The sequence below is a fragment of the Labrus bergylta genome, chromosome 10, assembly GCF_963930695.1.
Source record: "Labrus bergylta chromosome 10, fLabBer1.1, whole genome shotgun sequence".
In the NCBI taxonomy this organism is placed as follows: Eukaryota; Metazoa; Chordata; class Actinopteri; order Labriformes; family Labridae; genus Labrus; species Labrus bergylta.
In genome coordinates, this window is record NC_089204.1 from 9,896,258 (window position 1) to 9,921,697 (window position 25,440).

Sequence of the window (25,440 nt, forward strand, 5' to 3'; positions counted from 1 at the left end):
GAAATATTATAAGCAGAGAGAAAGATGGCAATCAAATCATCTCTTCATCATCCTCGTTTTATTATTCTCCCCAAGTATTTTATACAGGCAGACTGGCAGTGCAAGCATGCAGGTTATAAAAACCCATATTTCATGTGTTGATCAGTTGTGACCTCTAGTGGTTGCAGTAATAATGACTACAGGTACAGATGGAAGTAGGAGTGGCTATAATGGTGGTAGAGAGACAGGGATGAGTTGGTGAAGAATACAGGCAGGAAAAAATGAATATGACACAGGGAGAAAGTGCAAGTGACACCAGTTGGCCCTGACACAAGCACCGAACACCAACTGAAAAATGTGGTGCAAAAAAAAGTGAAGTGGAAAAATTGTAGTTACCTGAGTGTCCTTTTGAGGCCTTACCCAAAAAGCAAGACAATCCATGTTAGGCTAAACTTTGATGCATTTGTGGTGGTTGGCCTTTCCCCACTGAGAAAAAAGCTGGCTCTAGTGATAAGACAGTTAATTAAGTAATGGCGTTTGCGCCGTTGACGTGACGCTTGCTTTTTTTGAGGAAATGTTAGGTCAGTTACTGCCAATAACAGATTATAATTCACCAGCTAATGAACTAGCTATGGGCAGAGTAGGTAAAGCATTGATACCTTCCAGAAAAACACTTGTATGCCAAAATGCAAAACTCCAGGATTTAACAAGAAAAAAACAAAAACAATAGATGATGTCACGGTGGAAGAATGACAGGGTTGTAGATTGTGTGAGTAAAAGGCAGACTGACTGGAAGGACTGACAAAACCTACACTTAAGATTCTATCAAGCAGCCCTCCAGCTTAACTGGAACAAAAGTCTTTCTCCACCAAACAGCATTTTTGGCCTCATATTGCCAATAACATCCAGCGCTTAAAATAACCACATCCCAAGATAAACATCCATCAGAATTGTTGGTAGTGGTTTCAAATCTTTGGTGGTTCAGTTAATAGAAAACATGTTGATTTTAATCTTTAATATGTTGTTTAATGTTTGAAAAATCTGAAGAAAAAAATGTGTTGGTTACTTAAACTACTTGGTTTAAGTAACAAAACTTTGCATCAACATACTAAGCCTAATCCTGTTGTTTTGCAGCCAGTCATACTATTTCACTATTTGGAGTACACATGGACAAAAGTTATGGAAACCCTGGCAGTAAAAAGTGCATGTCCACGATGTGCTACCTCTTAAATGTAGTGTGACAGGATGACTTGGCTACAGTACAACAGAATGAAAATGAGTGATCCTCCAGCATGTAAGATAATTGCAGTTTTTTTTTAGTTTGCGAGTGACTGATTGGTTTGAACTTGTCCTTCCTGGTACTCCTCTGAATTGGAGAGCCTGTGGCTGCATGGTTTCAACAAACAGATTAGCATATTGATAAATCATGACATGTCATGCCAATGAAAAATCCATGTAGGCTTACACTTGATGTATTTCACAGGAGTACGTTGTTTAAATAGACAGCAGGTGGATGACGGACAAACTTTTGAGGCAACCACAGGCATGCTAAAATCTGATTGGAGCAGTCATAGATCAAAAGAAGGTGTTGTTTCCTGTTTGGGGCAGTTGGTTGTTGGGGAGTGTCTGTTAGAACCTCTCAGTGCATTTAGGTCCGTCAACACCAGGGTACTCCTGAGGATGATGGCTGTAATTGAGGTCCTGCAATGCTTTTATCTGACCATAGACTTTAGCTCTTCTAGATACTCCATCTATATGCAGTCTCTCATATCTCCATTTTACAGTTTATCTATAGGTGTAAAAAGAACTGTCAAAATCTACTGTAACCTTAAGGCTACAATACTCTGATAATGTGATATTCGGACTTTGGCTAAAAATCTCTTCAGTTTATTAAGTCACAAATAGTGACAATAAGTAGTAGATGTGACATCTACATAGTAGGTAATAGTAATAGTAGGAGCTTTAGCACAATCGAGATTGTACTTCTAAAAAGGTATATTTGAACTATAAGTCAACATACCAAGCAACTTCACGATCCAACTACTTGCAAATGAGGTGGTTCTGAGTTCCCTTTATGGTAGGTTTGATGAAATATATGGTTTTTCTCAACAATTTATATTAAAGAAATTGTATCCAAGGATGCACTCTTACAACTGACTGCCAAATAATTAATTGCTTAAGCAGATTAAGCATGTACAATTGTGCGGAGAAAAACGATTATTGGTGCATTGTGGCTCCTCAAAAAAGCCACCAAGCTCTAAAAGATAATATATTCATTGGAAACTGTCATTGGTCTCTGTGTATAACTATCATGCTGATTCCACTGGGATTTGGATTGTAGGAACTCCCTTAACCAGCCAGCAATGTCTTCACTTGTGTGGTCACAGCTGTGATAGTAAATCATCTCTTAAGCTTCTACTCATTAACCTAAAGGAGGAGCATCAACACAGATGACCTAATGACTCATACATGTTTCCTTTCTATTTTTAACAACCGGTTTCAGAGGGTTCTATATGCTGTGGCTAGCAGTGTGTCTCTTCATGATTACAATGCATTCTAACTGTCACATTGTACTAAGATTTTGGCCTAGGGGGCCCTTGACCCCTTGGACCTATTAGCCTGTGCCCTGTTTGCCAAATCTAAGAATGTAATTGCATGAAATAGACCGTATAGGTCTGTTTATGAACATCCTTAAGAAAAAGAGTAACAACTGATCTCCTGTTCTTCATTTTCTGCAATCTTTGACCTTTATGCCATTGTTGACATTATAGGGAGAACGGGGTTTCTCGGGCACTCCTGGGTTTAAGGTAAAGTCATTTCCTGAACAGTGTGTCTGGCGTTTATTACATATCCCAAATGAAATCACCAGGTCATAAATGTATTTCCTCTGCTGCAAAGGGCCAGGCTGGCGTCCCTGGTACTCCTGGCATCCCTGGAAAGAGGGGCTACAGGGTAGGACTGGACTGAGCATCTTAACTGAATGGTTGTGCTTCTGTCAGTCATGTGTCAACATTAACTGGCCATCTGTCAAGTTAGATATTCATCACATGAGTGTTTTTTGTTTGTGACTTGCATATGTGCTCATAAAGTCTTAGTGTTTTGTGTTTTATCTCTGTGTTGTTGGCTGTTCTTTACTTGGTATTTGTCGGAGTGCTGTTGTCTTTATGATGGATGGTACTGTATAGTTAGCCAGTACTAATTTCTTCAGATTGGAGAATTGTGCAATTTCCTTTGTGTTGCACATTACAAACTTTGTGATACCATTTGTCATTTCTAACAACACTCATACATGCATTCTCTGTATCTATCTGGATCAAAGATGGATGGTAAGAAACCATGATGACAACATTTCTTTACAAAATATTCTTAAATCCACTTACCTTCTTGCTACTTGGCTTTTACCTAAATCCTGTATCCCCATATCATGAACTTAATTTTCATCAGAGTCACAGGGAACTTTGAGAAGCTTATTTTTAAGGGATCAACGGTTGCACCAGCCCATGGTTGTCTGTGTTTCAGCCGAGGTCTGAAGACCTTTGAAGATCAGTCTGCTGACATGTGAAAAAGCCACACCAGTTCTCTACTAATCAGAACTGATCAGGCATATGAAAACTCCCTTTACTTTCAGCAGAAGTTCCCCTATTACAGGTACCTTTGGCTGGTAAGATATAGTCTGAGGGAAGTTAATATTAGACAGTGGTCCCATGTTGGAAACACGCTGAGTTATTAAAAAAAGCCAATGGTGGAATGGTTGAAATGTAGAGTAAGTATCCATCAGGGTTTGCATGAATTGAATCACTTGGCCAAGCCTCGTATCAGGGAAGGGTAGGATAAACTATTGATGGGAATCACAGCAGGTCAAGGGGAAGTCCAGGTCATCCAGTACATGACAAGGTTGATGAGAATATCATTCTGACTTAAGCTAGTATTACAATTTATTTCCACAGGAACCAGCATACAACATTTCAGAACCTTAAGATCTCTTCTACCCCCTTAGAATTTGTTTGAAGGCATGATATCATACTGACATTACATGTGTAAGTCTGTGGATGGCTGAACTAAAGTCATGGATATATAAATCTGATAGAAGCCAGTCTTTGAAAATAGTCTCCCTTCATGTAATTATCATACCAAATCATGTTACCTAATTATTTACACAGGATACATGTTGACAACTGAGCAAACTTAAATATCTGATGAAAACTTTGATATGTTGCATTTAAATAGTAACAAGTGGACTATGGGTCATTATTATATTATTCCTATTTAAATAATAATGGCAAAAAATATCCTGAAAGGGAATTACAAAACACATTTTCCCAGTGGAGTATTCATTTACAGTATTATATTGGACATCATCAATCTATTTATGTTTCAGTCAAATCCATTTGTTATTTTTCTTTTCTGCTGCAAGATATAGTCAGTTCACCTAAGACTTGATCCTCTTTGTATGCAGGGTGACAAGGGAGAGCCAAGCCTTACAGCCCAGGGAATAAAAGGAGAACCAGGCTCACCAGGACTGCCAGGCCTCATGGGACACAAGGTAAAGGGAAATAGTTCAATGAGTGGATATATATCTGCATATGAGGCAATGCCCGCAACAAGATTAACTTTAACCACTGCTAGAGTTCAAAGCAATAAAAGTATGATATTCCTCTCATAGGGGGACAAAGGCGGCCAGGGAGACAAGGTAAGAAAGACGTAATTTTAAAAGAATGGAAAATTTACATTTTCAGCAAACTTGATCATCATTATACTTACACAAGTTTAGAATGTTTGTTGGGAAACTAAACATTTCATCTACCTATAGGGGGAAGTAGGCCCTGAAGGTGCAGCTGGACCAAGAGTAAGTCATAACTTGCAGGCTCATACCAAGATTTTGCAACTTTTGACATATACATGCAGCACAAATGAACAATTTATAATCACTTTCCTAATGATGAAGGTAACTAATGTATTTTTTCTCCTCGTAGGGTCCTCCAGGCCCAACTGGGGAACCAGGGAAGGCTGAAATCCAAAATAATGAAAATGTATGTTTTGTAATTGAGTGTAATTTTCGCATGTTGAAAAAGTGAATATTATAATAAATTGTAAAACTAACATTTTATATTCCTTCACAGGATATCCGGAACATACCCATGATGGTAAGTACTTTCCAGGCATGAGCCATGACATGAGCAAACACGGTTATACTTCAATTCTTTTAAATTATGTGATCCATTCTCCTCTTAGGGCCCCCCTGGATTACCGGGATCTCCTGGTATCCCTGGTACCAAGGTAGGACATATTTTAAAACAATTTTCATGACACACTAGTCTTCAAAAGTTAATGGCAATTTTTACACTCAGAAAATAAATAGTTCATGTTATGTGTGTCCGATAGCCACATTAAGTTGATAGGAGCCCTTTGAACAAAAAAAAAGACAGCTGGACCCCTTGTCTCTCCTGGCTTAACTTGACACAGTTTTGAAATTATTGTTGTCTTGAATTCAGATGTATTCAGGATTATTCTCTGTATGAGAATACAACTAAAATGATATAGGTTTTAAAAAAACTTGGTGTGTCTTCAGGGTGAAGTTGGACTACCAGGGCCCCCTGGACTGGATGGAGATAAGGTGACAATAATTTATCAGTACTCTGCATTACTAACCAAGCAGTTTTAATGTCACATGTACTGTGATAGTATTCCATTAATTGTGACAGCAAATGGTATGTAGAGATCAGCCTTGATATTCTCTGCCCCTAAGTGAGTTGACACTGACCTCTTATAATTCAGGGACCCAGGGGGAAGCCTGGAGAGCAGGGCCCCGCAGGCCCAGCCGGTCCTGAAGGTCCCAGAGGGGAGGGTGGTGTCATGGGCTTTCCTGGACCCAAGGGAGACAAAGGAGACATGGGTCAATCTGGATCACCTGTAAGTAACTGTTTCAAGTAGAAACTACACCACATCACATCAATGTCTAGGGTTCTCTGACCTAAACCAGAGTTCCTCATCTGTAATTACCCCTGAGGGAAGACCTTGGTTATTCCAGCTGCCCTCTTATTATCTAATTAGAGACTCGCTAGATAGGAGGAGGCCAAGGAATGACACTGGGTTAAACTATTAATTCCCTATGGTGTGGATCCCAAATGTGTCCCAATTTTAAGGTCTATGCTATTTGTAGCCCAGTTTTTCTTTGAGAGCCTTTGGTACATAATGTGCCCTGTGTGTGTTTGTGATAGTAAGCTTTAAGCTATTAGAAAAGGAATGTATTTTTTATGCTACTTGGAAATCTTAGTATGCTTGTTTGTTGTTGAGATAGTATGGGCAGCATGGTTGTTGTAGAAAAAACTTGTCAAGGTTTCAGGGGTGGGCCGTTATCTGTCTTCAATGGTTTTATATGTTTTAAAATAAGGAATGGGGAAAAACAGTATTTCTACATACTTGCACTATATGTTTAATACTTGAACTTAATGTTCTTCAACAACAGTGTTGGATGCTAGGTTTTCTGTTTAAGAACTAATCCCATATGGTCTCATCACATTGCCTACATTTATTGGCTTTTTTATGGCTTACTCAAGTTAAGCAAAAGAGAGTAAAGGTTTATACATAACAATTTATTTAAAAACAAAACACCCCATTGTTTTATCATTCAAAATATTACTAAAAGGGAATCATGCTAGATAATTTTGCAAACGTATCACTTATTGACCACAGTGTATGCTGGACTAAGGCAGTTGCTTTAAAGCTGGGTAAAGCCTCAGTTTTGGATACTGTTGGTGTATTTATTTCTTCCAAATTTTGACTTTAGACCCAAAACCCAGCTATCCCCCATGATGGGGCAATATGGGATGAGCCATTTGAAAGAGAGTATGAGAAAGTAAGCATCCAACAGATTTATATGGGACATTTAATCAATTTTAGAACCCATGTGGTGCAAGTAAAGATGAATGTATTTGCTTTGCATAGACTTCTTCAACAGCACCTAAATTTACTTACCTAGTTTTCCCGTTAAAAAATAGAATGTAGAAAAGAGCTATGTAGCCCCTTGTTCTAATTGGTTTTAAGTTCAGAATATGAATATCAACACTCCATAAAACAAGACTCTGCCAATATAATTTTTCCTTGAGTTAAATGAAGATTAGCGCATCAAATTGGAATTGGCAAAACATTCAACTATCTGCCGTTATTGTGATGTGTATCTCCCTTCCTTGTTCTGTAGGGTTTAGATGGCCCTACTGGTGAAAAGGGGGCTAACGGGGCCCCTGGCCCTATTGGATTACCGGGTGCAATGGTACGCAATGGTGCCCCTCAGGTTGCTTCTCTCTGACCTGGCAAAAGGGGGACACTGTAATGCATTTTGTATTGAAACCTGTGTGAACGTTTTGTGAAAAAAAGTGTTGTATTGAGTTAATTTTACCTTCACAAACTTTACATTTTTTGATGAGGAAATATATACTGTGAACTATGTGTCCATCTATGTCACAGGGTCTTAAAGGTGCACCTGGAGAAGGAGGAAGGTCAGAAATGGTGAGGCTCAAATATTTAACCCACAAATCAGTTCATTGCACTTTTTGGTGAATTAAAGCACAACATGTTTCACAAGCAACCATTTTGAACGGAAACCCATTGCCTTTTTTCTGTGTGTTCGTATTTAGATCTATGGTCCTCCAGGGCCTCAGGGACCTCCAGGACCAGTTGGCCCAGCAGTAAGTTAATATGCCAATGAACAACTCAATTTCAGGACTAGCTTAGACTTAACAGCGTTTTCAGATAATTTCACTAATTAGGCCTTGGTTCAGAGTGATGTATGTATGGCGGATGTATGCTGAGACATACATGACATCCTGACACTTAGCGAACTAATAAAAACTATCATGCTTTAGAATAGAATAGAATAGAATAGAATAGAATAGAATAGAATTACTTTATTGATCCCAAACTGGGAAATTGTGGCGTTACAGCAGCAGGTTATCCAACACACAATATGAGTAAAAAACACAATGTTAGCAAATCTAAACATAATATAATATTAGATACAAAGTAAATAAGTACTAAAAGATATCAAAAATAAGAATGTGACTATATACAACCAGGATTTCACTAAGCATTACTAGTCTTATATAGGAAGATTAAATATGGAATATTGAATGTAAATGTGCAAAAACAGAGTCGTAGATGGTTATAAGTTAAATATGAAAGATTAAATGTAAATGTGCAAAAACAGAGTTGTAAATGGTTGTAAATTAAATATAAAAGATTAAATGTAAATGTGCAAAAAAACAGAGTAGTAAATGGACAGTATTGACATAAGTTAAAGTGCATGAGTGCAGACATATTATAAGCAAAAACTATACAATATAACGGCGAGTAGACAGCCAAATGAAGTGAACATGAGTGCAGGGATAATTTGTAAATTTAACATGTGCAGAACAGGTTACAGTATGGAGAGACAGATATTATCATGATGACAGTTCTCTGCTCGCATGAGGTGAGCTGTTGTACAGAGTTATGGCCTTCGGTAAGAAAGATTTCTTGTATCTGTCCTTGTGACAGCGGAGTTGTATCAGTCTGTTGGAGAAGCTGCTCCGCTGTTTGTCCAGTAGGGTGTGCAGAGGGTGATCAGGATTATCCATAATGGATAACAGTTTGTTCAGAGTCCTCCTCTCTGTCACCACTACAAAAGAGTCCAGCTTGCAGCCTATCACAGAGCAGGCCTTCTTAATTAGTTTGTCCAGTCTCTTAGTGTCACCAGCTCCAATGCTGCTCCCCCAGCAGACTTTAAGTATCACATAAAAGAGTTGAGAGTTTAAAGAACCCCAAATTGCCCCAGAGTGGCATAGCCAGCAGTGTGTCAATGCCTATGATTTGGATAAGATAATACTGATGGGTACTTCACATAGCAGCCTCTGCCATCAGTGTGGGCCATCAGTGTGGGCCATCAGTGTGGGAATGTGGTGTGACTAGGTGAATTTGACAAGTACAGTAAAAGCAACTTTAAGTGGTCTAGAAGACTGGAAAAGTCCAAGTCCATTTACCATTTAAATAATCTATCCATGGAAGTATAATTTTTAAATGATCCTTTAAATTTTCAAAGTCAATTGCCTGTTTGGCCCCCTTAATTCCTTCTCCAGGTTAAATAAAAAAATGTTTTTCTTTGCTGTATTTGTTAATGAGAAAATAGAAGCTGATTTTGGTCCACTGGATTTACAACACCCAGTCTTCTCTTTCTTTCAGTATTTATTGATTGCTCAAACATCTGATGTGGTCAAGCTTATCTCATTATCCAACATTTTTAAATTGCCCCAACTATTTTGTTAATTGTGAGACATACATCATTCAACATGTAGTGTATTCTATCGTCTGCATAAGGGGAATTTGGTATTCTAGTTTACCAATATTTGTTAGACCTTATACCAAAGACCCCAAAACATTTTTATAAAAGGGTTCTTAATACTCTATTGTATTAAATGTAATTAAGTAGGCCTACACGAAAAACAGTACATTATAAATAATAAGCTGTTCATTAACTGGAGCCCCACAAAAAAAGGTTACTCACACATGGCAAACTTGTATTTATTGTACTTACTGTATCTCTTGATGGTCCAGTAATAACTGGTTGTTATTACTGGAAGATATGTAGATACTGGTTGTTATTACTGGAAGATATGTAGATACTGGTTGTTATTACTGGAAGATATGTAGATACTGGTTGTTATTACTGGAAGATATGTAGAATCAGGATAGATTGTGATAGTAACGTCCCAATGTTTTGATTCACCTAGGGATCTCAAGGACCTTCAGGGCCAAAGGTAAGTTATAATAGTATAAATATTATCCAACTGCTCCTGATTTTATCAAGTCTACCCGCTTATTCATTGTCCAATCATTGCCATCTTATACATGAGATTGTAAGAATGTAATTCTATTCCAACATATCTTTCAGGGGGAACCAGGCATAGGTATCAGAGGAGAAAAGGGAGCGACAGGTCTGAAGGGCGACAAAGGAGATCGAGGCCATCTTGGACTTCCTGTAAGTACACATAACATCATGTCTGTTCAGAAATTATCAAGCCAAAATGTTGCTATGTATTAATATCAAAGCTTCAAAACATATTGTTTAGCATCATAATATTTGTGCCGAAAACTGATACTGCTTTAACTCTAGTTTAGGCATTTGTTACTGACTTGTGTATTATGTCTCAGGTGTTATTATATCATCATAATCAGTTTCTCAGTTTCCATCAATGTGTTTTTGTTTGTTTGTTTGTTCACACACAATAAAAAATCATTTATCGAAGTCCCTCTGGTGGTTAACCTTGACCTCCTTTACCATATATTCACAAATTTTTCTCTTGGGCTTTAAAACCCTATCAAAGAACCAAGCTTTGAATCATAAGGTGGACTCAATGGAACCACTCAAAAGAGTCAAATTTAGAGCAATCGGAAATTGCATGGTAACTTCATTGTTAATGTCAAACTATGGATAATTTTAAATCTTTGTTGTATTGTTGAATAATATTAAAATAATTCATGATGTGCAAGACTGAGCAAATACCTTTAAAATTTTAACCACTAAGATTACGGAAAACAAGAAAGTTTGCATCATCCTTTTGACAGCAGAAAGCCATATCAAATTATTTGCTTATGGCATACTTTTGTAGTTAATTTGCAATGCCTGTGATTGGAGGAACCATAAATTCCATTTGAAACAGCCTGAAGTTCTTTGGGATCACCGATTTAAGAAAATTTTAAGTCAAATGACAACACTGACGATCACCCATATTAAGCAACTATGGACTTAGAGCATCGAAAAAAACAACTGAAGATATTTTTCATACTGTTTTGTACAGTGGCCAATGAGGTGGCAAAATTCTGCAACAGGTCTACATTACTTACTCAGATAAAGAAATTGGAAGATGGACAATGGCATACACTTCTGGAAAGTATAAAAATCTGCATTGTGTTACCCTTCACTATTGCAGCTGTTTCAGTTTGAAAAGTATGGCTACGTCAACATATACATACTATTGTATAAAAGCAATGAGGGTTAAAACAATCAGGTTGTTGGGGTTATAAATGACCATCTTGATGACAAAGAATTGATGTCACTTCTATAACTAGTAAAATTTACTGGTTAAAAATTACTCACAAATCACTTTCACTTACTTTAACTCTCCCTCCGCCACTTCCATCACCCGTCATCATCTGAATATGTTTTTTTATGTCACTTGAGTCACAGCTTCACTCACTCCCCCCACCCCCTCCACCCCTCCCCCACCTTCATCCCACCATCTCCCCCATCATCTCTGCTCTCTAACTATGTACAACGCTATACAGGGGGCTCATGGGTTAGACGGCAGACCGGGTCCTGTGGTGAGTGGTGCAAGTCCTGTTCCAGGCCCATCAGCCTTCTCCTCCTCTTCCTCCTCTTCCTCTTTCTCCTCCACCCCCCTGCTACACCTTGCTTGATGTCTGCAATGTCTGCTTGTCTTGTCTGCTTGCCTTTCTGCTTCCCATGCTTGTCCTGTCTCTCTTTTTTCTTCCTGAAGTAGCTTTGTGATGACAGGATGGTTCAAGTCAGGGTTCTGAGTTTGCACTGGTTTGAAGATACTACTTTCAATGCGCACATGGCAACTCTGCACAGTATTTATCACCAATTGAGCCTCAAGGGTTAAAAAAAAAAAAACTCATGTAGCAACCAAAACTCTTAAAGAAGTTATTTAAGTGGCCAGAACAAGGTTTATTTAAAGTGTGAGATCCAAACTAAGCAGCCTATTCCATTGCGGACCAAGGACACATCAACTCAGATCTATACATTGCCTGTTAGGCCTGGTGGACTTATTGGCCAGTGTTAGCTCACTGCATACACACAGGTATAAGCATCACTGTATATTTAAAGTGTTAAAATCCAAGATGTGTTAATTGTGGTATAATTCAGTAATAAAATCACATTTTTTTAACTAAGCTTCCACAGTTACATTACTTGAGACTTCATTTATTTTATTCCTAATATCTGTTCAAATTGTCCTAACTGGAATCACTAGTGCAATGTTGCCCAGTGCTCCTTTGAAATGTTTTGTCTTGTATTTGAAACCGTAACAGCGTCAATTCTCAGTCCTCTTCCTGCTTCAACCGTTTCCTGCCTCTCGATCCTCACGTATCTGCAGCAGGCTGCAAAGTAACCTTTGCTAGGAACTTTTTAAAAGTGGCATGCAGAGGTGCCCGTGCTGCATGTTGACCTGTCATACAGTGCATTTGCACATCTGTATTCCATACAGCATAATACATACTGGATATGCCTGAGATGCAAGATCATCCTATCAAATTCTGACTGCTTATTGGACAGAAATCTGAGGCTGTTGACATTTTATTCATTTTCCCTCCTTTTTAACGGTTTTGACAGTACTTCAACAAGCTTGGTGTGTGTTAAGAAAGACAATTGTCTATTAAGACCTAAAAAAGGGTCAGTGATACATATATAATATGACATAATTTCATTTCCACCAGAAAGCTTGTTGATTTGCTGATTTGAAGGTATTTGATAATGATTATTTCTGTAGTACTATTCTCTGTATCAGCTAACAGGTATTGATTTTCTTTATTTTGTAAAGGGTCTAATAGGACCAGCAGGTGTTGCAGGGCCAGCAGGACCAAAGGGAGAGAGAGTAAGTATGGTTGTGTTTGTGTCCTCAATTTGTAGTGAAAAAAATGTAAGTTTAGCTTTACATATTCATTTAGAGAATATAACCCTTACTGTCTTTCTACAACAGGCTGAAAAGGGAGATGCAGGACTACCAGGACCAACTGGGCCTCAAGGCATCCCAGTAAGTCCTTAATTCCAATTTGAATATTCTTCACTGTACATCAGGGATCATCTGTTACTTGATTGAAACCTGTAAGATGACAGACTAAAGACAAATACCTATATGGTCTTAGTTAAGACTTAAGGTTGGCCAGTGTTATGTAATTGACTTTTGTGTGAGTCAAATGTGAGCTGAATGATGCATTCATGAACAGTTAAAAGATGTCTGAACATGTCAGTTCTGTTCTGTTTCACTGAAGTGACACCAAAATAATATATGTATCTAACACTTTTAAACACATCTCTGGTCTTTCTATACATTTATATAACCATATCATTATATATAGTTTGTCTTGACAAAGATTAGTTTAACTGTTTGATGACAATAAGAAGTAATATTATTTCTGCAACAAAGTAAGACGCTGTATTTTTGTCACAGTAAAATTGTCTGTTTGAACATGGCTCAGAATGCGTACAATAAAACAAGCGAAAACATTGGGCCGCATTCATCAATATGTTTTTAAGGAATAAAGAAGAATATGCAATTTTTTGATCCAGCAGATGTCGCCCTTGAACACCAGCATGAAACCAAAATAACTCGAGCTGCATTGTTGTGTTAGCATGCTAATGCTAGCGCTCTTTAGTTTGTTCATAGCTTCACACTGCATGCAAATTTGAACAAAATGACCGTGATCTAAAAACGCTTACGTGACATTCAAATAAGCAGTGAGTACATTATGTTATTTCTTTTCTCTAGTCCCTCAGTTAAACAACTTTTATACGCACGGGGATGAGCCGGCCGTCCGTCCAGCCCATGTAAACAAACTGAAGATACGACTCTGAAAGCTTGGAAAGCATCACAGACAGCAGGACACTCGCTGTAGACAGTCATGACTCACAGAGTTATTTTCAGAGGATATACTTGATTTCTGCTAGGTTTAAGTGAGAAAAAATTGCATATTCTTCCTTTAAGTTGTTCTTAAGAATTATTTTAAGAAGACTCTCCATCAGATTCACCATTGTGTTAAGAAAAAGTGTGTTCTTAAGAATGGTTGGGGAATGAGGCCTAATTTTTTCCAAAAAGCATCTGATTTAATCTCACTGGGTTAAAGGTGCATATCTAATAATTACACATGTATCTTTTGCAGGGTTTAGTAGGACCACAAGGATTCAAAGGGAATCGGGTAAGAAATTACATCTTACGTTTTGCAAGTTATAAAGGGCAGAACGAAGGACTAGGATATGGCTAAAGGAAAAAATATGAAAATTAATTGATAAATGACACATTGATAAGGTCACTTCATTAGTCTTCTTCATTAAAATCATGAACTGATCTTTACTCTTAAAGTCCATATTTAACAAATAACAACAGGTCTGGCTGCTGTTTGCAACCACAACATTATTGAACCTCAGGGATTGTTAGTATGTATCACCTGCCTTGTAAGGCCATAAAAGGTCACCTGCGCAGAGTTACATCTACTTCAAAGACTCCCTCGAGGAGGAGATAAGACATAAAGAGCTGAATATCAATACATCAGCTGTTCTCTTTGATATCAGACTTGAAGAAGGCCAGATGAGTCACATAGTTTGCTTTGGTTAGTTTTTAATGATCCAGAATAATTTCAATCAAGACGTCTTGTGCTTTCCGAGCAAATGTTTTTGTTTTACTGCAGCTTTGATTAGAAAACCTAGGGTCATAAATGCACGCCAAATAAACTTTGAAGGCAAGGGAAAAATAATAAGATGTTAATGCTGATAAGTGGAGATAAGATAAGTGGAGTTTAGAGATTAGACTATAAACTAAGAGATGTCTAATGTTTGTTTGTTAAAACAGAAATGCTTCATATTTCATGAAATAGATATAGACAGAAATAGATTTCAGCTCACGTAACTTTCCTTTTTGGGCTCGCTGTCTCTGCTATCATTACTCTTTTTCACACAGGCCATTTTCCTCTAATGTCCTGCTCAGGTTGGAAGGCTCAAAGAATCTGATAATCCTGATAATCTTCAGCTTCTCGATTGATCTGCAACTGAAGGGACAATGGATAGCAGATATTCACAGAGCTATATGGCAATATACAGTATTTGAAGCTGAACACATTTTTAATGGTAGGGGCACGTAATAAATGTGTCCCTACCTTACCTACAAATCTCCCAATTATAAGAAAAGTCCATCCTCTCCGTCTTTTGCCTGCTCCACATTCAGAAAATGTGTGCTAAAATGGGTTGTTTGGAGAGTTTCCCTTTGTGACATCACAAAGTGCAGTAACTCCTCCCACAGCTAGATGTTTGTTTTGCCCTCTGAGACAGAATTCTCAACCGTAAACAATATGGTATGGTAGGAGAAAGCCCACATCCCCTTCCAGAGAGGGGGCGTGGTTGAACACAGCTCACTTGTATTTAAAGCTACACAGAAACAGCCTGTTCTGAGCAGGGCTGAAATAGAGGGGTTTATAGGCATGCCTAATTAGGATCAGAGTGGATTTGAGAAACAATTATTTACATTTTTTAGCAAGAAACTTCAAAGACATGTTTTGGGGAGCTCTGAGGCTTCTTTAAACCTGTTTAATTGGAGTATAATATGTGACCTTTTAAAACTATTAGCTTATAACAGACATCAGCTAACATGAGTAGTCAGCCACTTGCTGGATGGTATCACTATTAGCTAGGAAATTGTTGAAAAGTATTGCTTATATTTGACAGAGCTTTGCAACACAATAGGAAATGTATTCCTACCTTAAGCAATGGTCACAAGGGATATTGCTTCTTAGAGAATACAGTAGTAGCTAGAAATGTTAAGAATGGCTGTTGTCTAGCTGTGGGTTATGGATTATCACATTTGTTGTTCTTTGAAAGTCTGTTGTCCCTCCAGATGTTAACGATCAAAAGTCTGTTCAGTTGATCATTTATTAAGAAATATTAACTTGAACACAATATGTGAGTTCACTTAATTACAAATTTAAAATTTGTAATAGTACAGTATTATAATATAAAATACAATTTGAGCTACCAACCTGTGACATAATGTGAAGTCAAAAATGGCTGCTGGATGAATATGGCAAAAAGCGTCAGCTACTGTACAACAAAAGTATGAGCTTGTGTTCATTGGAAGGTATTGAATAAATCACTGTGCACTACCTTCCCAGAATCAAACAGCAGACCCACAAAGTTAGTAACTAGCTAGAAAAATCATAAAGAATTAAGACGCTAATTAGCCAGATACTTTTTCCAATCCTGACTCCTGCTGTAGCATATCTCTGTGCTTCTTCTTATCTTATAAGCTCTAAAAAATAAAATTGACCATGTATTAAGAGGCCTTGAATATCAAAACAGCACTACAAAATGTTTTAAACTATTTCATCTTAGGTTAAAGTCTTTCAGAGAATCTGTTTGAAATGTACAAATACCCTTCCTCTAAGAGAATGTTTCCCTCCCATTAACATGTGCCTCTTTTAATATTTCCATTCCCATCTTTTAAGTCTTCACATTTCATAAGCTCTCTCAGCACTTTCAACTGGTGTCAAGATAAAACAAGCTATTTTAAAATGGACATCTCCAAAATTCTAAATCATAAACCTTATACCTCTGATAAGCCGGCCTGAATGTGGCTCGTCAGTTGAAGGTGCTGAAGACAAAGCTATGGGATAGTGTTGGTGTTTTTTTACTCTTTGTCCTTTGTTCCTTTGTTTCCGCAGGTCTTCCTATCCCCTTTTACCTCCCTCCACCTTGCTCTGTGGCCTGTGGCTCTTTTTATTGCCGGGGTTGCCCTCTCTCCCTCTCACAAACTTTGGCCTCCTGCTTCTCCTCTTCCTCCTGCATTCTAATGTAGTCCTTGGTTAATCTTCCTCCTCTTACACCTCCTTTCTAATTCACCTTATTCCCCTCCTACTACTTTAATATTTAACAGAACCTCTTCCTTGCCAGCCTTTATGCACTCCCTCCAATCACTGACCCCCTTATTCATACCTTTCTTTTCAAGCAGTGCACACCCATCCCAGTCAAAATGTATGCTACAATTTTGGTGTAGTCATCATTAGATCCCTCAAAATGTCAGAGCTGGACATTCTAACATGTAAGCAGTGCCTTTACAAAATGTGCTTATGATTCATTTGTCCTTATTTGCTCTGTTCTGCAAGCTAAAGAAACAAAGCCAATGCACTAAGGATTATAGTTACACCAGTGGCACAACAACACTTCTACAGTAATATTTAGTAAGGCAGCTTAAAGAAACCTTTCTTGGCTATAGTAGTAGCTGCATTAACCAATGCCTTGTCTGATTTTGCCTGTGCTGTGAGCAGCACTCACAGAGGGGCTTTGAGTGTGTGCCAAATGTATTAAACCATTTTAGACAGAAGAAACCTGAAGAAAATAAATAAAACATGAATACAGTTTAGCAGTGATGCTTGGGCAGTAGTGGGAGAGCACTTCAGTCATGCAGATTCCTGTATATGTCCTGTTGTAAATATTGCTTATAGTCTTTTATTTTGATGAGAAGGGTTCTGTTGTTGTGATTCTTCAATTCACTTTGCAGACGCTTTTATCTAAAGCCACGTGCATCAGAGAGAGTGATAAAGCTATGATCAAGATTTATGATAATCTGCAACAACTAATATATTAAGTGTGGTGCACTGATTTAGCATTGCACTCATTTAACATTATGGCTCTCATGGTAGACTTTTAAAAGCAAAATGGATTGATGCTACAGTAGCTCTTATCTCTTTACTTTATTTGTTGTTCTTTACTGTCAAAACCTGGTGCCTACATTACCAACAATGCAACCCAATTACTGCCAGTTTGAACCATAGACTGTATAAAAGAAGTGGACAACTCAACTGGTTAGCCAATGTAGGGGTGTATACTATTCCTAGTGGCCAGCAGGATTTACTTTCGACAAAGATAATTTCATATAAAAAAGATAACAAAATGACCCTTCATCTGACTTGATATGTCACCCTTGCAACATTTTCCATCTGAATTGCTAGTTTTTAGCATTGTTTCTTATTACTTTAAGGCTAATTTATGCTTCATTTACATATGGAAATATATAAGAACGTTTTAAACAATATAAATATCACTTCTTATTTAATTCCACACGTAATTTATGTTGGGATGGTCGTTAAAATATTCATCCAATAAAGGGTGAGGGCTTGCACAGACCTCCAATTCTCTTTTGCTGCCGTTCAACTGACATTCAGTTCCCGTCCGATCTCTGCCCAGCTGTTCTGTTGTAGTGAACTTTCCCTGTTCCTGGGCGAGGTAACAGCATATGTTTACAGTTCCTAACCAATTCTCACAATCTTTCGTCCATTACTGTATGCACATCAAACATAGTTTGAGTCTTTAGAGTGAAATAGCCTATTCACAGTTTAGAGTCTGTGAATTTTATTTTTATTACTAGCTTTTTTTTTTTTTTTGCATCAAGCCTAAAGTTATGAATTATTATAAGCATGGTCACTTCCACTTCCATGGAAATATTACTGCAGCTGGTTGTAATGAGAAGACCAGTTGTTTTTAGTTATCCGTTTGGGGTTGTTCAACCGCCCCTTTCACACCAAAGATTTTTGCAAGGGAATGGCAAGTTGTCTTTAGTCTTAGAGATAAACTACTGACGTAACTCATTCTGTGAGAAACATGGATTAACTAGCTCATTTTGACAACTACTATATTTGCCACAGGCATATAATGTTAAGCATTGATAACTTAGTAATGCCAACCCATAGCTCCCCTCCAGCTCCTCTAGTCCAAATATGTTATCTTTTGGCGTTTAAAAAAAAAAAAAGCAGCATCCTAGGGTTGGTGCTAAATGCAAGGCTTCTCATACGCATTTCAGAAACCAATGGGTGTTGTCACTTGCTATGTCTGTTTGTCAATAAGATATAGGCATAATAAACCACATCTTCCATGTCGTCAAAATATGGTTCTAGTTCAAAATAACAAAGACATTCACAAACTGTTGTTATCTTGAAGGGCCAGTGTAGACAGGTCTGATCAAACCCCGCCCGACAACCAAGATTATTTTATTTGTCAATCTTGAACCTTCAGCCTCAAATGACACTGACTCCAGTCAGACCAGGGCAGACCTGGTCAGTGTCATTTGGAGCCAGAAAAGTTTAAAAATAGCTTCTCCTAAAGGCCCTGACACACCAAGCAGACAGCAAAGAACCAGCAGCGCACGACGACTTGTGTCTTGGCCAAAAAGTTTCACTAGAACCAACCAACCACCTGCGCATGCATGAGGCAGGCGGCGGTAGTCTGTAATCTTCATTCCAAAAAGGGGAAACCGGAAAAGGACGAGGAAGAACGCGGATGAATAAACCTTTGTTGTGATAGAAGGAGACAATTTTCTCACCGCTGTCGCTCAACACTCGTAATATAGGTCATTCTAATCGAGGATAATGTCTGATAAAATTTTGAAAATGGCACTGCCGTTGTCAGCCCATGGTCTTTATTAGTGGAACAAGAATAGAAGAGGCGCTTCCGTATTTCTTCTTGTGCACTGGCTCTCCTGTTTCGCATAACTGAGCAGCCAATCAGAGAGGTTCCTACCCCCGACCGCGACAGCTCACGCCAATTCAACGTGTGGAATCGGCCAAAAAAAGGCCAACTGAGGCCGACAGGTAGCGACGGAGCCGGACACATCGTAAAAACTAGGGCGATGACCGCTCACAGACAGACCGACTGCTTGGTGTGTCAGGGCCTTTAGACCTGTAAACAGACTTTGATGTCTTCAACAATTCCTATCCAAATTAGTCTTTTTCATTTACTTGTAAATTGACCATTCAACATCATTTGACACAACCATTTCTCTTGATCAAAACTGTTATAATTAAAGTTGCCGATTCAGGTCAAGGTTTTCTGAGGTTTAGACACAATAAAGTTCTTTGTTCCAGGTTAGGAAACTTAATCTTCTTGGTAACAGAAACTTTGGGAACAATTAAGGAACAACCATTATCTAGGATAAGAATTCAAACCACCATTGACTCGAGTAAAACATGAAAATATCAAGTCTCACCAGTCAAATTCAACCTTATCTTCTCTTAGGATTCAAATATTTCCTTCCACAATGCCCAGTAGGACTCATATTTGTAATTATGGGCAAACAATAGAGTATCATGGCCATGTGTTAATGCTCCACCACCCAATATGTGCACTTGCTTTAGTCTCTCCTCCCTAACCCCCTCTACTTACCTTCCTTTTCCACTAAATTTACAAATGTGCAAAATAGTTTTTCTTATGAAAATAGCAAAAGGCCAACCAAACACATAAGCAGGCCTTGATAAAAAATAATGTATTTCTTATTCTGTCTTAACTACTTTTATGTCAATCTCACTTGTGAAATCTACAACAAACAAAGATTTGCTTCTTGTGTGGCTTAATAAGGAGGACTAAAGTTTGTCTTTTTAATACGCTGTTGTTTGCAGGGAGAGAGGGGCAAGAAAGGAAACAGGGGGGCCAAAGGGGATAAGGGAGACCAAGGAGCACCTGGATTAGATGCCCCCTGTCCGTTGGTATGTCAGTAGTACAATGTGTAACCAAGAGGCAAAAGGAAGGAGCACTATTGAATGATACTACAACATGTATTAAACGATAACCAGCTTCCTTTTGCCTCTGGTAATAAGTGGTTCTAATCAACCTCAGGAAGGATTTGGTCCAAGTGTCCACAGCAGCCTGTCAGATATGGGATCATGTATGATAGAATGGACAAGATTCCAAACTGTATCCATTAAACCATCCCATGCCTGCAAAGGAAATGTCCCAGCTTACAGATGAAAAGACGTTAATCAGGTGAAAAATTACTTGGACTACAGACCAACTCTTCCTGAGGAACTTTTTTTTTCCAGGAGTCAGGCTGACAGGAACCAGACACCAACTGCTGAAGAGTTTTAAGATAAACCAAAGTATTTTGTCAACTAGAATCCTATGCAGGCCAAATATTTTAAATATCCAAGCCCTTTGAGATTTCAGGATGTTCTTACGCCAGATAAGTAAGGGCCTTGCTGGATATCTCTGCACCAATGGCTCCTTTTGATCCAAAGGAGCCATTCCCCAACCTTGCCTCTTGCTCAGGATTGTGCGTAATTGGCCCAAGCCTGATCTAATACTTATAGATCCAGAAATGTGGAGTGGCAGAACTCTAAATCCAACCCTTATCCCACAGAGATCCAGCCTCCAATCTGCAATCAAAGAAACAATTACCATTCTTCAACTAGAAGCTTTGTTTGCCTTAAAAACTCAACTCAGTGAGCCTAGTTCCTGTCAGTCCCAGGTTGCCTGCATGTGTAGGAAACCTGTATTCAGTTGCACAGTGGAAAGAGGTGGAGATCCTCCTGCTGTGGAGAAGTGGAGGACAAGTACCGGGCGGCTACACGCAAGCTGCAAAACTGGTTTTTAAATGGTTGATTTCACAAACAGGGTTTCCGAGGCTTTAAAGGGGAGAAAGGTGAACCAGGTTTGCCAGGCCTGGATGGGCTGGATGCCCCTTGCCCTGTGGTATGGTGCTCTCTCTTTCCCTTCATTTTCCCAGCATGCCTCTAGCTATTCTTAACCTAAACCCTGATTATGGGCAACCTTAAAACATTAACAAAAACATGTTATGATGGGACAACTATCCCTGTACATGTTTGCATGGAAGGTTAAATCTAATTATATAGCAGATGACTCACCTATTAATAGATTTCCTTTTCTTATTGCTCACCCTTAGAAGTAACATGAGCAAGCCTTTTACTTTGAAAAGTTATCACTGTTTACCTTTGGAACCTTTTTCATTACAACTACTACAACTAGCTTTGCTAACTATGCACGCAGATCTTTAATTCAGACATAAATCACAATTATATAAAATAAAAAAATCTTGAATTGTTATGTCACTAAGAGTACTAGAGTCTGTCTTAATTCACCCTTGTTTTCTAAACTGTCTTGCATGGAGCACCATTTTATTTACATCTTCAAAGGCATCAGAATACCACATGGGTTGAAAGGCAATTGAGATGCTTTTATTTAGTCAAAGCTGGTCCTGGTAAAAGCATGGGAAGCATCATTGCAGCACGGTTCATTTTTATAGCTTATACTTCACATGGTTTCTGATTTTGCTTCCACTGTCTTCTGTCTGCTCTGACAATGGGTTCAAGGTATTAAATATAGAACCTTCTCAGAAGTTGATACTAAATATAATCTCCATGTGCTATAATTTGTCACTGCTGTGGATTGTTATATAAAGCAGATGTGTCATTGCATACCAAAAAGGACAACTAGAAGCAAACAAATGCTTTTTCCATAATTTCCTGAACACTAGTTCCAATCTGTTTTTGGTCCAACCTACATTTAGTTCCCGAGGGACTCTCCAAATGAATAACAAAAACTGAGATGTAGTCTGGCATTTAGGTGGTTAGATTTAGCATTGGAACCTACTGTACCTTGCCAACTACATCATGGTTCATGGATCTGGTTTTTTAACGTTGGTGAAAGTGATTGATGAAGAATCTGTTTTTATTGATTGATTTCATCTTTACAGCTAATGCTATATCTTTGAATCTTAGCACATCAATGTGTCTGTAAATTCAAGCGTGAAAACTTGGTAAAACTGCTGAAATAAAAATAAATCTTGTTGGAAAATATATTGTTGACCATTGTTACTCAGTAGCAATAGGTAACATCCATTGATTTATTATTATTCCCATAGTCTGCCTTTTCTAGCAACGACAATAGCTTCAGTGCTATCTACCTATTAGTCACAAAGCAGCACTGTTTTCTAGATCAAACACAGTGCCTTAATGTTAAGAAATGTATGCATATAAAGGCTGCTATCATTGTAAGCATGGTCTCATTTGAAGCTATCAATTTTTTGTTGCTAATGAGTAGCAGAGTTATCAGGAATCAACTGGTTCTGGAAGTGAATTTAACCACTGCAGATGTTTCCTTCAAAATCTTTTATGCACTTATACAAAAGTGGATGGTTCCTTTCTGGATAATTCAATAATCCGGCTTTGGTCTCATCAATTTCTTTTGCAAATGGCAATCAATACCCAGTTCTCATGGTTGTGTTAATGGGGAAGAGGTCAGTCATTAGCTCCTTTATAGTTGAAGAACATTTAGAGCTCTTATCATTGCAATAGATTACCAAAGACAAGGACTGATAAATGTGCTGGTTTTTCACATACTGAATTGTCAGTCTTATCCATTAGCAGGGTTTACTACACATTGTACATTCTGGCAACAAAAGCCTTAATGAAATGTAAAATAAATGTATTTTTTCACAACTTCAATTTCTTTAGATTTAAACTTAAGAAAACGAGAGCTAGGATGAAACGTTGACATTTTAAAAATGTTCAACATTTTTAACAATAATACATCGATATAAAATAAAAAATAAAAAAGTACTTATTGATTGCAATGCATGTACAGAATTGAAGTAGGACTTTTACTTCCAGAAACCAGATTGGTCAAACTCTTACCTTGATACTAGATACTAGTCAAGAAAATCTATTTGCCCAATATAAACTGTTTTTTTTAAATTGCATTGTATACCTACATGTCGCCAACTGGCATGATACGTTTTTTTGTACCACCTCAGCACTCACTTTTTTTCACTAACTATCTTGTTCTACTTTGTGCAGGGAGACGACGGCTTACCTGTACCAGGATGTTGGAATAAAGTAAGTCAAAGGGTTTGACACTGTGTTGTTTTTGTTCCCATCACTGTTAGCAACTTACATATTGAATGCTAACTTCACAATGAATTTGGTTTGAACTAACATTTAATATTTTGCTTTCTCCTTGCAGTGACGATAACTATGGAATGGCTTGTGTGATTGTACATAGGATATTTATTTTTTTACTTTACTGGTTATATGTGGAAAAATAAAATGAAAAACTCTCAAAAAGAAATGGCAAAATGTTTGTACAGATTGTTTATTTTAATACATATGATAGTGTTTATGTATTGGATTGTTATATCTATGCATTGTCTTAATATGATCGATAAGTCAAAGTTATAATGTGGCTACATATGCATGATATTTGTGCATAATGTGAACTGGATGATGCTTATTAACTTATTGTATTATGTTGTTGTGTTCTCTTGTAATAGACCATGCTGCACTGAGTTGTGGGGCTGGAAAGATGATGTGTTAACATTTGAAATGTCTTAGTTGAACTCTTCTCTTTGAGATACAGTGTTGAAGATAAACATTGGCAAGCACTGCACTACGCTAATTTCAATTATACTAATTATACAGTGACAGAAAGCTATTTAGAGTAACCATTTTTGTTTTTCAGGCCATGTGGTCATATAGTACTGACAAACCGTTAGCCTTAAAGATCAGACAAATGGCGGAGAAGATTATGAGATTTTTATTTTTCATATAACATCAGAAATGATGTTCTGATCAGTATTAATCTAAATTGGAAAACATACCCAAACTGCTATGGAAATCAGATTAAATACACTTTGCATGATATGTTATGCCCCCAAGAGGAGGAACTCTCAGGGGATGAGCAATGATCAGGAAAACAAGATCTTTATTGTTTCATCTAACGTGTCGTGCGGCTCAAGCTAATTGAAGTAGGGTTGATAGGAATGGCTATTCAAGATTCAGGTCTCTTTCATTTTAAACCCAACACTTGTCCTGGAGGAGGGCGTCAGCCAAGATCTCTTAATCATTTGAAGCTTTAAAGTTTCTGAACGACAGATCCTGAAAACCAAATGTTTAGTTGTACGGCAGGAAAGCAACGGCACTATGTTTTAGCTTCTTGTATGTTGTAGCTTCTGGTTTCAGTTCATTGTAAATAGTGTTGCCACATTTTGCTGACAGCTACTTCTTGCTTCATGGCTGTCAGGCTCTGTGTATTAACTGTAGTGTTTAAGATTGTTTGTTTGTCTGTCCTCTATTCTTTGCCATGTTGTTGTATGGAAATATTGCTGCTCCCCCTTAAGGCATGCTGCTGCAATCCTCACATTATCTCATCCATTAATGAAGACAAATGTTACCTGCTTGGAGAGTGGAGACCTTTTTATAATCAAGAACTATAGAACATTTTATCCAAAAGCATTTTTCTGTGGAGCTCATTAAGCTAACCTCATTAACTCTACCGAGTGCCTCAGTGTTGAAGAAATGGACCGACTGGTTGGAGTGGAGCTTGGTCCATTACCTGCTGCTGCTCTTTGACTAAGCTTTGTTTGTGTTATGCTCTGCCTGGATTTGATGTTGCCATGAGAGATTGTTGTTGGATTCATTTCAGCAATAAAATATCCTTTGTGTCCTGTTGCTGCACAGTACCTCACATTAACTCATTACTTAGACACTAGCAGGCCTTCGTTTTGCTGTCATACTGATCATAAATACTTGTGTGCAAATATGTTCTGAAATGTTCTAATTGTTGATTGTGTTCAAAGTGACAATCATTATTAAATAAACATCTCTGACTGGGTTTGGGTTTTGTTCTTAAAACTACAGTTTGTGTAGATGTTAGTCCTGCAAACCAGGTTTAACTGAGGCTTAATCTCATAGAGTTCAGTTTAAGGACAGACAGCAAGTTAAAGTATTTTATTGTGGAGTTTGTTACATTTTTCATTATCAAAATAATCTAACTGTGAAATTACTTTTAACATATTCTCAGGTCATTTTGGACTCTTTGTCACAGCAGATATTTTGGATTGTTAACAGAGGTTCTAACATTTATCA

General features: G+C 37.9%; 1 protein-coding gene across 1 annotated transcript in view; it reads left to right on the forward strand.

Moving 5' to 3' along the window:
* col13a1 (collagen, type XIII, alpha 1) overlaps positions 1 to 25,186 on the forward strand; it is a 60,063-nt gene extending 34,877 nt beyond the window's left edge. The window contains exons 20-41 of the mRNA XM_065959449.1: positions 2,751 to 2,786; positions 2,878 to 2,931; positions 4,436 to 4,522; positions 4,643 to 4,669; positions 4,790 to 4,825; positions 4,953 to 5,009; positions 5,100 to 5,123; positions 5,212 to 5,256; positions 5,549 to 5,593; positions 5,755 to 5,889; positions 7,178 to 7,249; positions 7,444 to 7,485; positions 7,614 to 7,664; positions 9,741 to 9,767; positions 9,902 to 9,988; positions 11,296 to 11,331; positions 12,570 to 12,623; positions 12,729 to 12,782; positions 13,909 to 13,944; positions 20,182 to 20,268; positions 23,374 to 23,412; positions 23,540 to 25,186. Coding sequence (XP_065815521.1) covers positions 2,751 to 2,786; positions 2,878 to 2,931; positions 4,436 to 4,522; positions 4,643 to 4,669; positions 4,790 to 4,825; positions 4,953 to 5,009; positions 5,100 to 5,123; positions 5,212 to 5,256; positions 5,549 to 5,593; positions 5,755 to 5,889; positions 7,178 to 7,249; positions 7,444 to 7,485; positions 7,614 to 7,664; positions 9,741 to 9,767; positions 9,902 to 9,988; positions 11,296 to 11,331; positions 12,570 to 12,623; positions 12,729 to 12,782; positions 13,909 to 13,944; positions 20,182 to 20,268; positions 23,374 to 23,412; positions 23,540 to 23,542 — 1,134 coding nt within the window. The 3' untranslated portion in view covers positions 23,543 to 25,186. The remainder of the gene's footprint in view (positions 1 to 2,750; positions 2,787 to 2,877; positions 2,932 to 4,435; positions 4,523 to 4,642; positions 4,670 to 4,789; positions 4,826 to 4,952; positions 5,010 to 5,099; positions 5,124 to 5,211; positions 5,257 to 5,548; positions 5,594 to 5,754; positions 5,890 to 7,177; positions 7,250 to 7,443; positions 7,486 to 7,613; positions 7,665 to 9,740; positions 9,768 to 9,901; positions 9,989 to 11,295; positions 11,332 to 12,569; positions 12,624 to 12,728; positions 12,783 to 13,908; positions 13,945 to 20,181; positions 20,269 to 23,373; positions 23,413 to 23,539) is intronic.
* The last annotated feature ends 254 nt before the right edge of the window (positions 25,187 to 25,440 follow it).